We start from the raw sequence: 12,416 nt of genomic DNA, 5'->3' as shown, positions 1-12,416 counted from the left end.
CGGGACATTCGTCAGGCCCTGAACCTTGGGGTTCGAGGCTTCGAGCAATTTTGGGATTCTGGGGTTTGAGGATGCCCCGAACGTTGGGGTTCGGGGCTTGAAAGCACCCTCGAAAGGTATTTTTTGTTGGGATTACATAGATTTTATCATATGTGCAGCGGAAATTAAATTTAGTTTGCAGGTATCCCATTTTTCAGAAATTATGATTTAATAAAATGAAGGCATAAACGAAAAAGTTACCTCTTGGATGAAATCTTATTTCACCGTTAGATTTCCCGCCGTGTAATCCTCCAAGTGTAGGATGTTGAGTCGGTCCACCCGAAATCACTTCTATTCAAGAATATCAAAAAGAAAGATAAGTAGAAGAAATTTTTACAAAAATTTCTAACTTACCTCTTGGATTCAAGAACAATTCTTCCAAAATTCTCTCAGCTCTCAAAATGATCCAAGTGCATCTTATGAGAGAAATTAAGGGCTTGGAGCTATTTATAGTTCCAATTAAAAAACCCTTCTCCATTAAATGGGCTGGGCTTCTCAAGCCCATTCTATTTAATGCAATTGGGTTAAGCTTAATCTGATAGAATTTATTTGAATCCAATAGTGCCATTGGGCCAAGCCTAATGTGCTAGCAAAAGACCCAACCCAATTAATAATCAGATAATTATATTCATAATATAATTATTTAATTATTCTTATTTATCCAATAAATAAATGCACTATTATTAGTAATTATAAAATTACTAATTTATTTATTTTCTCTTTGAAAGTGATTTCTTATGGTTGGGGCTTTCTGGGTTCACAAATAAATCGGCAACAAGAATAATCAACAATTAATTCTTGTAAATCACGAGTGACATCTAGCAATATGTCATGATTACCCAATTATTGTGAAGCGGGTATTGTGAACCTTTTACTACGTTATCATGCAATACGGTCCATCTATCATCCTATATCCCGACAAAATATGAGATCATGGTCAGTAGGTCGAATCAATTAATCTCGTCATATGACCAAATCCAAAATTAATTTTGACTAATTATGACATAACCTGTATGGAACAAATTTCATTATCATATTACCTCGGCCAAGGATTTATCGTCAAGTGATTACTGGATCGCATAAGATATCTTCCTCATAAATCTCGAGGTGATAGATTCCATGTCTGATGCACACATACCTCATGTATCACTGAATCAGGCACATAGATACGTATGATTATTCTTGATTAGAACAACCACATAATATCGTTGATATCCTAATCCACCAATACACAGATATCCATGTCATCTCAGATCTAAGGACTAGTTACAAAATCGCAGCTAACATTAAATCATTGACCCGTGAGAAATAACCCATGTGATTTAATGTTAACAGTCCCGTTCAGTAAACTCATTCTTGTAACGAGCACCCACTCATTTTCTTTCTATACCTCATACAGAATGACACGAGACTCACCAACCTTATCTTTCAATATCTCATACTGAATAAGGAAGAAGACGGTGTGCTGGCCTTTACGAGTTGCTATTATCCATATTAGAAATTCTATGGCCAAGAATATGTTTATAGTACAACGAATTGTGGATTATCCGTAACTCGTATTCTTAACACTTAAGAATGGTATCCACTCCTTATTATACTAATGGATATATGTTTTATAATTTAAACTATATTACAATTTAAATAAAAACATAAACTTGCCATTTAAATAATATTTAAAGAATTACAAGATCGAGTCCCTTTGTGTCACTAGAATTGGTCTTTGGTGCTCATATCTAACAATTTTTATTTCTTAATTAATCTTATTTTTTTAATTCATTTGTCGTGTATGTAAATTATGTGATTTAATTCATCCGTAGTGTATGAAAATTATGTGATTTAACTAGTGATCGATGTTATAAATTATGTTATTTTTAAAAATAAATTATATAGATGCATGTTATTTGATAATATTGAGAAATTATTTTAATTTTTAAAAATATTAATAATTTTCTACTGTCTTATATCGATTTACTATAATTGTTGCTATTTGAATAATAGAATAAAATGGCTATGGCGATGGTGGGTGATAAAGTAGGTGCATGCGCTTGAGGAGTAATAGTGAGTGATTGATCGTCAACGATTTAAATGAAGGGCAAATATGAGTTTTCATCTGAGGATATTTTGGGGATATTAAAAGTGGGTTACGGAGAGCAAAAACTATGGTTACAAATAGAATTTCTCATATTTTTGTTGTGTCATCATTTAAATTTTTTATTATTATAATTATACATATATATATATTTAAATTAAATTTAATTTAATATTTTAATATTTTTTACGTAATAATTCAAACTTTTAGTTATTTCATTCACACTCGTATATTTGTATTTTTTAGTCAATTTAACTCATATTCTTTACCTTTATTTTTACAATCCTAATAATCTCATTTTATCTTTTTTTTTTTGTTACATGTTAATGAAAAGTTTGGGTTGAAATACTGGGGTTAAAAGTCAAAGTCAATTATAAATGTAATCGGAACAATGAAAATTTGAATTACCATATAAAAAAAATCAAAATATATGAATTAAACTGACTCAAAAATATAAGTCTAGAGTGTGATTGAAATAACAAAAATTCTAAGTGACCATAAAAAAAAATGTAAAAGAACGGAACAAAAATATAGGTTTGCCCTAATTAAAATTAACACAAAATCATGTTAATGCACAAAAATATGATAAATTATATTAAACACGAGGTTTGAATAAAAATATATATGTTTTACCCCAGGAGCATAGATCAATTGGTTGGATCACGATAAACTGGAATTCGCACCAGTAAATCGTAGGTTCGATTCATTGCCTTGCACAGTGAGGGAAAAACTCCACCTACGATTTATTTCATTTGCCAAAATCAAAGACACAAGTGATGGAGGAGCACACAAAAATAATAATTTTTTTACAAATTGCTTTTCTTTCTACTATGAGTAAATGACTACTGAGTTTTACAATATGCCAAAAATACTTTTTATTCCCCCCTCATATCTCTTATTTAAGCTTTGTATTTTATTTTTTTTCTCCTTTGATGAAATTCATCTCTAGCATATGTGGTAGTGGCAAGTATCAATCACTATTCCCTTTCTCGTCTTATTTCTTTTCCTTTGATTTCCATTATTAAGCCAATCTCTAAAGCTCCAAGCAATGGTAAAGTTAAAATATGTAGAAACTCAGTATTGTTCGATTATCTTTATAGAAAAAAGAGAAAAGAAAAACTCAATCGAAAAGAAGCACCAAAGATAAAAAGAAGAGGCATCTTTATCATCTCTCACTCTAGAGTTGATCTATTTATTCTTTATCTTTTTTCTTCCTTATTTTTCTTTCTTTCTTATTCTCGCTTCATTGTGACATGGGTTGTAAAGTTGCAAAGATGAGAATCCACAACTCGATTTGTAAGTTGCAAAACTTTACTCTTGTTGAAGAAAAATAAAAAGTTTGAAAGAAATAGGGTCTGATGATATAGAATGAATATACTCGAGCACCTTAATTAATCTTCTTTTTCAAAATTTTCACTTATAGTTTAACAATATTTTTTTCTTAATTAACTAATTAAAAATTGTTTTTTGAAAATATTTTCTAATAAAGACAATTGTGCTAAAAAAACACATGCAAATATGACTTAACAATAATGTTTTTAGAATCAGATAAGATATTAAACTAAAAAAATGTATCGTTCATAGTTTAATGGTCGAATCGAGGTCAAATTAAAATCGAACTGGAGTGATTTAGTGGATTGAACAAGAAACTGGTTTGAGATGATGAACAAGAAGGCATAACGGAGATGTATAAAGGGCTAATTGAAGAAAATGTTGGGTCATAAAAATTATCGAAACGGTCATTATGAGCTTAGAATTTGCTAAATGGTTGGACTAGTTTTACTATTTTTTCAATGGCTTAAAACACTATTATTTTGAGAAGTTGTAAAACTTTAATTTGGATCGATTGAATTGCACCAATTCAAAAATAGTTTAGAATTGTAAAATTCTTAAATCATTGATTTAGTGTATAACATATACATTTACCTGTAGAGAAAAAATAATTTAACTCAAGCACTTATATAATGATGTTAAACTCGAATGAAATAATCTTATTTATTAGTCAATTTAAAATGATAAAAATATCCTTATGTTGATAATGATTGTCAATTAATGCACAATTTTTTTGATTTATTGACCAATAAATTTAGTTACCTTATTATTCAAACTTAATATTATTCTTTTTTTATAAATTTAGATGTGTGAAAAAAACTATAAATTTTCATAACTCATCAAACATTATGAATTCGAATCGTCAAACTCATATTTTTTCTCTATATTTTTATATTTTTTATGTAATTATCTTAACTTTTCGTTATTTCAATTATATCTATATACTTACATTTTTGAATCAATTTAACTTTTATATATATATATTTTTTCGTTTACTTAGTTCGTTATTTCGATTACACCCCTGTATCTATATTTTTTAATTAATTTAATTTATATATTTTGATGTGTAAAAAAAAGTAAAATAATAATATAATTAAAATAATAAAAAGTTAAAATTATCATATTAAAAAACATTAAAATATATGAGTTAAATTGAATAAAAAATATAAATATAAATATATAATTAAAATAATAAAAAAAATTAATGGAGAAGAAGAAGTGGGAAAAATAGGATTTGACAAATTCGAATCTTCTAAATTAAAAAAGAAAAAGAAGTCAACTTCTGATATTAAATCTTGAAGTTAACCTTACACGCCGCCATCATCTGCGCAAGATGCGCAGCCATCTCCATCTCAAGTTGAAGCTTCAACAACTCAGCGACCGCATCTCCGGCCGGTGCCTCCGAGCTGCTTCCGGCACCGTTCGAATCAGGCTCCGGAACATCGCCGTCGTCATCGTCGTCCTGATACAGCCCAGGCTTCACCTCTCTGGTGGCGCAGAAAGTATGTGCCGAAAAATCGCACTTCCGGCAACTGTAACTCCATTGCCGGGACTGCAACAACTGATGGCAGAGCTTACAATTACTGGTCGGCGAAGCTTCCGTGGCTGGGAATTCGACATGGGAGAGGCTTAGTTCGTGCTGGTGGGCCGGATGGTTTACCGTTGGGGGCAAGAAGGAACAGGGAACGTGGAGATCGACCTCGCACATTGCGCAGCAGTAGGAGAAGGAGGTGCCAGCGGCGGCGCAGGCGTTGCAGAGGAAGGAGCCGCTGGTGTAAGTCGGCCGCGGGACAAGGATGAGTGGGTGCAGCCTGTGGTACGGGTGCTTTACATAGCGCGTGGCGTTGCCGCAGTGCTCGTGGAGGAAGAAGTTGCAGCTCCAGCAGGCGTAGACCGAGTCCTGGTGGTAGAACAAATACGGGACTTGGAACAATGAATATCGTATTGCTTTGAATGGATTATGTGACTGTCGTAGTACAACGGGTGGCCGAATTTATTGACCAAAATAACTAAAATGCCATTGTGTTGATCGACGATCATCATCAATCGTCAACCAATACAATACTTTGGCCGGTTTGCTGATAAATTTGGCCACGCTATTGGGACTAAATATATGGTTGTTTGTAGAGACTTTTACAAGTGATGTAATCATATATAAAGGATCAAAATGATTCAAATTAACGGTGGATCGAATCAAGCACCTGGCATGGCGAGTGGCAGCCCCAGCAGCGGAGCTGCTGCCCCTGCTGGACTTGGTAGAGCTTCAGGTTGTGTGGATGGCTGAAATGCTTGTACTCCATTGCCTTGCCTGCCAACTCTTTAATTTGATGAAATAACTTTAAGCTAGCATATATACGTGGGCCTTTTCCAAAGGTGGACTAATTCAACTGCGACTGATCTTGGGTTAGAGATTTGCATGTTCATTGTCTTCCCCAGTTGGCAATTGGGGAGTTGAATGCAGAAGTCAACTTCATTGCAGATTGAGCAAGAAATTAAAAAGAGGAAACAGATGAAACAAGTGGGTTGTTGTGTATATTCTATTCTTCAAGTAAGTCAGATGAAATGGAGCGTTGACTTCATTTGTTAATGATTCTTCTTCTGCACTGGATTACCATTTTCTCCAAGAATCCGATCAACCCGGGTGGTAGAAATTAAAAAAAAAAAAAGAAAAAGAAAAAGAACAGAAAGGTTTGATCCTCTGTATGTACTTGTCATAGCCAAAAGTATTTTGATGATGTTGATTTCATATGGTTAATTTATTGGGCCGACTGGACCAGATTCTTCCTGCTCGGGATTACCATGAACAGATCATGAAATTCCTAAAAATATTCTTTTTGGCATAGTCCAGTGACCGGCTAGTTTTCTTGGTATCTCCAAGTTCTATGAACAGATTATAGCATAACAAATGGAGCATCAATGGCATTAACAGCTAAGAGAGGCAGCTTTTTCTATGCGAATAACCAGAAAACAAGAAATGCTCAATGGACTCGATTAAAATCATGAATGTGTTAATAAATTGCTGGTTTTCCTTTCTTCCTTCTGGACCTGTACCCGGCTGCTTCTCGTTCCTTAATGACTCTTAGTGACAAACTTGTGCTCGTGTGATCTCGAGAATCCTAAACGATTAGCAGCTACAGTTTACAGATGGGAGGTTCAAAGGAGAAGCGTTCGTCGTATCATTTTAGCCACGAGCATCAATTGGAACTCACCGGTTCACCTCCAGGAGGAAACACCAGCTGCTTTGGATGCAATATGAACATATACCCAGGCAAGGACTATTACAAATGCAAGACATGTACATTCTTCCTTCACCAAGTGTGCCACAATATGCCCAGGAAAGTTCAGCATCCTGCTGATCCAAGCCACCATTTTACCCTCCATGCCAAGCCTTCATCTGCCGAAGGCTCCCTTTCCTGCAAGGCTTGTGGCCGCCCGATCGCTGGCTTCTACTACCATTGTGCCAAATGTGGGGTTTTCTATCATATCTCGTGCTCAGCACTACCACTTTCTGTCAAAGTTCCTTCCCACATTCACCGAGTGAAACTAGAATTTCTGCCGCCATATTGCTTTGAATGTGATTTGTGCAAAAGACCCAGTTCAAGCGGTTGGCTTTATCGATGTGACTTGTGTGAATTTGATGCTCATATTACTTGTGCCATTTCAAGCAACTGTGCAGAGTGGCTTCAAAATACAGAACTATGGAGCCGAGATCATGAAACGGTGGAGTTGAGTACAAACAGCATGAAGAACATTGGCCGAGAAATTAGTCCAGCTAAATCTGATCGTCCTGAAGAATTTAGCCCATTTTCTGATGCCTTGTTTTCGATAGATTTTGCTAAATCTCTTTTAGGCAATGACAGAACCAATCAGTCAAACATGCAAGCTGATCAGCATGAGAAGAAGGGTATTCCAGAACCCAGCGGGACCATAGATCATTTGAGGCAAACCGATCAAGCTCCTGCTCTTTATAATCCAGGTTTTGATTCTCATAACAGAGATGCAAATCCAAAGAATGGGTTAAATATCACACTTTCACCTGCCATTAATGCTCATGTTTGGAAGGAATTAGAACAAGAAAATAAAAAAAGAAAAGCCGGTGGAACCAGAGACAGGACAGATGGTATAGAGATCAAAAAATCAGATTCAGTAAGTTTACGACAACATATCAAGCTTGTTGCATAAAACTCTAGCTTATCATTCACTTCTAGATACTGTAAATGTAATGAAAAGAAAACTGTGTTTGTAGGCATTCCATTAGTTTTTATGTTCATATAGATCTCTTTAAGCATGGTGCTTTGACATACTCACCTGAACTGTAAGCACAGTTTGTTATTCATCTTAGTAATAATTTAGACATATATCAACGGGCTGTTTTCTATCTTTTCAGGAAAATTCCCGGTACTCCTGCTGGTCGATGCTATTTTCATGGTTCTACTCTCCAAGGAATGACAGAGATACTACCCTTTTGGAAAGTGAAAACAAGTGAAATTTAATCCAGGTTCCTGATCAAGCAAGGGAAGAAACCAAAATCTTCAGTTGCTCCTCCCTTTTCAACTCATAAATGAAGCAGGAGCATTCCAAGGTTCATTAATCAACAAAAGGCAACTCTGTTTGACTGTCAACTATGCACGAGGCGTCACTTTGGGAGCCTATCGGGGTGTCAAACCTCAACCAAATGAGTTTAACTGTATGTCATTTGAAAGGTCTTGAAGTATAGTTTCTAGTTCCACAAATGGTTCGTGAATTGGAGTTCTACATCAAAAGTTATACCAATTTTACTACAGACTTCCAAAACCTTCCAAAGTAAAGAAAACATAGGATTCCAAGGCACTTTCAAGTTCTAAAATGATGCTTTGATCTTGTGAACGTCTTTTGCCTAGTCTAGGAGTCTTTTAGTGCTCTTAAATCCTATTTAATAGTCTTTTTAATTCCTATAAATGGAAGGATGTTCCATGCCTATATAAGGTCCTCCTTGTAGTAATTGAAGGGATGCTATGTTTAGAAATTTTCTGAATTAGTTTAGTGTCTTTGACCTCTCTGTTCTTCTAACCTTACATTCTTTTGGTGGATTCCTGAGAGTGTTTGGTTCCTCTGGTTGTTATTCTTGATTACCTTCTCCCCGTCTGCCATCAATAAATGTCAAACAAAGAGCAAGATCTCCCCCATATTACTTGTATTTATGTCTGTTGAATCATACAAGTCGAAGTTGTGACATAGTATATGCAGTTTTCTGCATTTTTAATACCTTGTTTCGGTGGCAGAAGTTCGAAAATTCTAATTCCTAATCAATACCACCGAATGTGAAATCAAGAAAACCCGAAAACATGAGTTCCTAATCAATAAACACAGCTACATTTTCCTTATCTTCATCCTTTCTGATACGGGCTAAATGCTTCTTTATTTTCTGGCAACAGATTGACATGTATATGAATAAGGACATTCATAATGGCTAGAATTTACACTAATCTACTACTACTTTGAGAGAGACATCAAATGGATACAATCTGCTAGATGACAAACAGAAAGCTAAATAGTATAAAATGGTTATCTTGCTCATGAAAAACAAAGTTAAATGTTGGCTATTCAATGCATCATGCAATGTTTTTCAGTGTGAACTGATCAGATCATATCAATTATCAATCATATGGCATATTCTCTGATTGAAATCTGTATTGAGGAAACACCGATGTGAGGCCATTTCTTTGTCTTGTTTGTGTTGTCGCGATAGTCTTGGAGAAACGAGATTCTTCTTGGATTAGTTATTAATAGAGAATTATGGTAACATCAACATTGCCGTGTGATCAGATGAAAACAATGTCCATATACGACATTTGCGTGGAAAAATCCTCCAGGAGAAGAAGTGTTCACATTCTATTTTATTTGTGTTTAGAACAGTTCAAATACTCATTAGCTTTCTTTGATTTGATCATCAACGGCAGCTAGTGATCTTGTGGGAGGAGAAGGAGAAGAAGACAGAAAGGAAGAAATGAGCAACCTCGATGCTGATTCAATCCTCAACCATTTCTCTCATGAGCATCCACTGGAGCTGCTGAAGTTTCAGCCTCAGCCTCCATCTGCGCCGACAGTCGCGTGTTCTGGCTGTGAGCTTGCAGCTTCAGGCCAGCTCTACTGCTGCAGCACCTGCAACTACTATTTGCACGAGCCATGCTCTCGGATGCCCCAAGAATTGAGCCATAGTTCCCACAAAGAACACAAGCTTACCCTTCTTTCTTCCCCTGCCTATCCCGAAGGAACCTTCACATGCAACGCCTGTGGCAGCCCTGGCACCGGCTTCTCCTACCATTGCCGAGAATGTCAGGTTGACATTCACATTATCTGTGCTTTGATGCGCTCAACAATCAAACATAGTGCCCATGATCACACCCTCAGTCTCTGGTTTAGCCCTCCCTACGACACCAAGACTTTTGACTGTGATATTTGTGGTGGCCCTGGCTCCGACCACTGGCTCTACCGGTGCGATTCGTGTGAATTTGACGCCCACATGAAGTGCGCCAAGTCCAAAACTCAACCTCAACGCGTCCTGGCTAAGTCCACAAGTGCCCTTCCCGGCCCACCCTCAGATCTAAAGCTACGAGACATTCATGCTGCGAGCAAGTATGGCAGCCCCAAAGCTCAACAACAACAGTCCATGCCAAGGACTCAACACCGGCAGCTGCCTCCCTTAGCCAAGTCTAGAAGTGCCCCTTCCCAGTGTCCTAAAGCGGCAGGCCATTTTTCGCCACAGCCACCACCAGCAGAGCCACAGTTTCAACCCGGGATGGGACTTCCATACGTCCCGACGCAAAGCACAGCCCCTGGAATTGGATTTTCCGGCTGGCCTCAAACATATCCTCAAGGAGCAGTACAGCCCCAGTTACCAATCTTCGCTCAGAATGGACAGCATCAAAGAACAAACAGCATTTTGAATGATATAGTTGGGCAAGCAATTGAAGGTGCAATGGGTGCAATTACTCAAGAAGTAATACAATCTCTGTTAAACTCCTGACTCATCAACTGGCCAGCTTGAGTACAAATAAACTTGCCCCCAAAATGTTGTGAGCTGTGTGAGTCTTTATTTTCTCGAGAAAATGTTTTCTTCCCTGCTTTGCTTTGCTCTGGGATGTGACTGTAAATCTTTGATTTCTTATGTTCTCCCATGAACGGAAGAACAGAGTCTCCTATTGGCCGTTTCCGTCTCGATTAAAACCGACTCTTCCTCTTTGTTTTGACCAGTTACCTCCGAGTTGTGATTAACTCACTCTTCCTTTTTTTCGACAAACAACTCATGACCGACCCACAATTCCCCTTCCTCTTTGCTCTGAGTGGCGATCTGCGACCGACCCATCCTTCCCTGTCCTCTTTGCTTCAACCAACAACCTACGAGTTGTGATCGACCCATCCTTCTAGGTCCTCTTTGCTCTAACCAGCAACCCGCAAATTGCGATCAATCCACCCTTCCTCTTGTTCTTAGCTTGGATCGATGATTTGCAACTAGGGCTGGCAATAAGCCGAGCTACTCGTGAACTTGCTTAAGACTCGACTCAATAATTGACTCAATAAGCTAGCTCGTGATACAAATGAGCCAAGTTTGAGTTTAAACATTTGGCTCATTTAATAAATAAGCCAAGCTTGAGCTACCATTAGCTCGACTCATTTAACTCACAAACCAGCTTGATATACTTATATATATTAATTTTATAAATTTATTAAATAAAAAATATTTATTAATTAATACTCAATAATTTTATAAATATATTATTTAAATATATATATATATACATAAAAGTAAGGTGATAGTTAGTTTCGAGCTGACCCGAGCCAACTCGTAGTCATCATCGAGTCGACCTCAAGTTAAAAAAATCAGCTCATATTGAGCTCAAGTCGAGCTATGAACTAAATTAAAATCAATCGATTTGAGCTCGAGCTAGGTCTAGCTCGGCTTATTGCCAGCCTTATTTGAAACTGACCCATCCTTCCCCATCCCCTTTGTTTCGATAGACGACTCACAATTTAGTCACTATTTACATGTTTAATGGTATGTCTATTATATACTTAATGCTAATTAGATAATTATATAGTTAATAGGTGTAAATTATAAAAATTAAGTATTCATATTTGTAATAGACTTTTCACGTAAAGTTCAAAAAAGAAAATATAGATTTGGCCAAATATCATTATTATTCATCTATTAAGCATAAATAAGAGAATGACAAATGGTACTCCCAGCTGGGCCGAGCCAAGGGGCTGATGGGGTGAAATTACCCCATGCCCACAGCCCACGCTTTTATGCTTGGGCCGCTTCCAGGCCCTTTGAAATGGGCCAGGCCCTCTTTGCAAGTTTGCCCTTGTTTGCCCCAAAAGGCAGCCTAGTTCTTTTTTCATATATAATATATATATTGATGTAAAAATAACTAAAAATAAATTCAAATAATTAAATAAAATTTATTTATTTCATTCATGTTCTCCCTTAATGTTATTACAATTTGACATTAGGAAACATTAGGGTAACCACTAATAATTTTTTTTTAATTATGAACTACCAATAAATTCTAATGATATTTATGAAAACTAAAGATTAATTAAAAGAATTAGTTGGTAATAAGAAATTAAACCGACATCTTGTAACGCTAAAATTTAAATTTTTTTAAAGATAAATTTTTTTGTATTTAGCCTATATATGTGATAGACATATGTATTGACGAAAAGGTACCAAAAAAGTTCAAATTTAAAATATAAGTATTAAAATCTAACTTTTGAATCTTAATCTCAGATAAACTAACCCCTATCAACACAATTGAGACAAATGAACTCGAGAACCTTGGAGATCACTCAAAAAACCCCAACTCTAATAGTTAGATAACTGAGTTTGGAATATCAAAGATAACTCAAATATCTAAAATCACTTCACTTTCAAAGAATTCGAGCATAAGATTATCTCTATCTTAGAGATAACTCC

At 36.0% G+C, this 12,416-nt stretch overlaps 3 protein-coding genes across 3 annotated transcripts; 2 read left to right on the top strand and 1 right to left on the bottom strand.

Annotated features, from left to right (window-relative positions):
• Window positions 1-4,678: 4,678 nt before the first annotated feature.
• LOC127789051 (uncharacterized) lies at window positions 4,679-5,917 on the bottom strand. Its single transcript, XM_052317804.1, has 2 exons — window positions 5,662-5,917; window positions 4,679-5,360 (listed from the first exon to the last, which is right to left on the bottom strand). The coding sequence occupies exons 1-2, from the start codon at window positions 5,758-5,760 to the stop codon at window positions 4,749-4,751; spliced, it is 711 nt and encodes a 236-aa protein (XP_052173764.1). The 5' UTR covers window positions 5,761-5,917; the 3' UTR covers window positions 4,679-4,748.
• Window positions 5,918-6,433: 516 nt separating this feature from the next.
• On the top strand, window positions 6,434-8,487 carry LOC127789116 (uncharacterized). Its single transcript, XM_052317903.1, has 2 exons — window positions 6,434-7,606; window positions 7,848-8,487. The coding sequence occupies exons 1-2, from the start codon at window positions 6,605-6,607 to the stop codon at window positions 7,944-7,946; spliced, it is 1,101 nt and encodes a 366-aa protein (XP_052173863.1). The 5' UTR covers window positions 6,434-6,604; the 3' UTR covers window positions 7,947-8,487.
• An 880-nt stretch (window positions 8,488-9,367) lies between these two features.
• LOC127788974 (uncharacterized) lies at window positions 9,368-10,652 on the top strand. The gene has a single exon (XM_052317696.1). It carries the CDS (start codon window positions 9,447-9,449, stop codon window positions 10,464-10,466), a length of 1,020 nt encoding a protein of 339 aa, XP_052173656.1. The 5' UTR covers window positions 9,368-9,446; the 3' UTR covers window positions 10,467-10,652.
• The last annotated feature ends 1,764 nt before the right edge of the window (window positions 10,653-12,416 follow it).

The sequence above is a fragment of the Diospyros lotus genome, chromosome 13 (genome assembly GCF_014633365.1).
Source record: "Diospyros lotus cultivar Yz01 chromosome 13, ASM1463336v1, whole genome shotgun sequence".
Lineage (NCBI taxonomy): Eukaryota > Viridiplantae > Streptophyta > Magnoliopsida > Ericales > Ebenaceae > Diospyros > Diospyros lotus.
The sequence above is the reverse complement of the archived record's forward strand: the minus strand, read 5'-3'. Positions and strand labels throughout refer to the sequence as shown.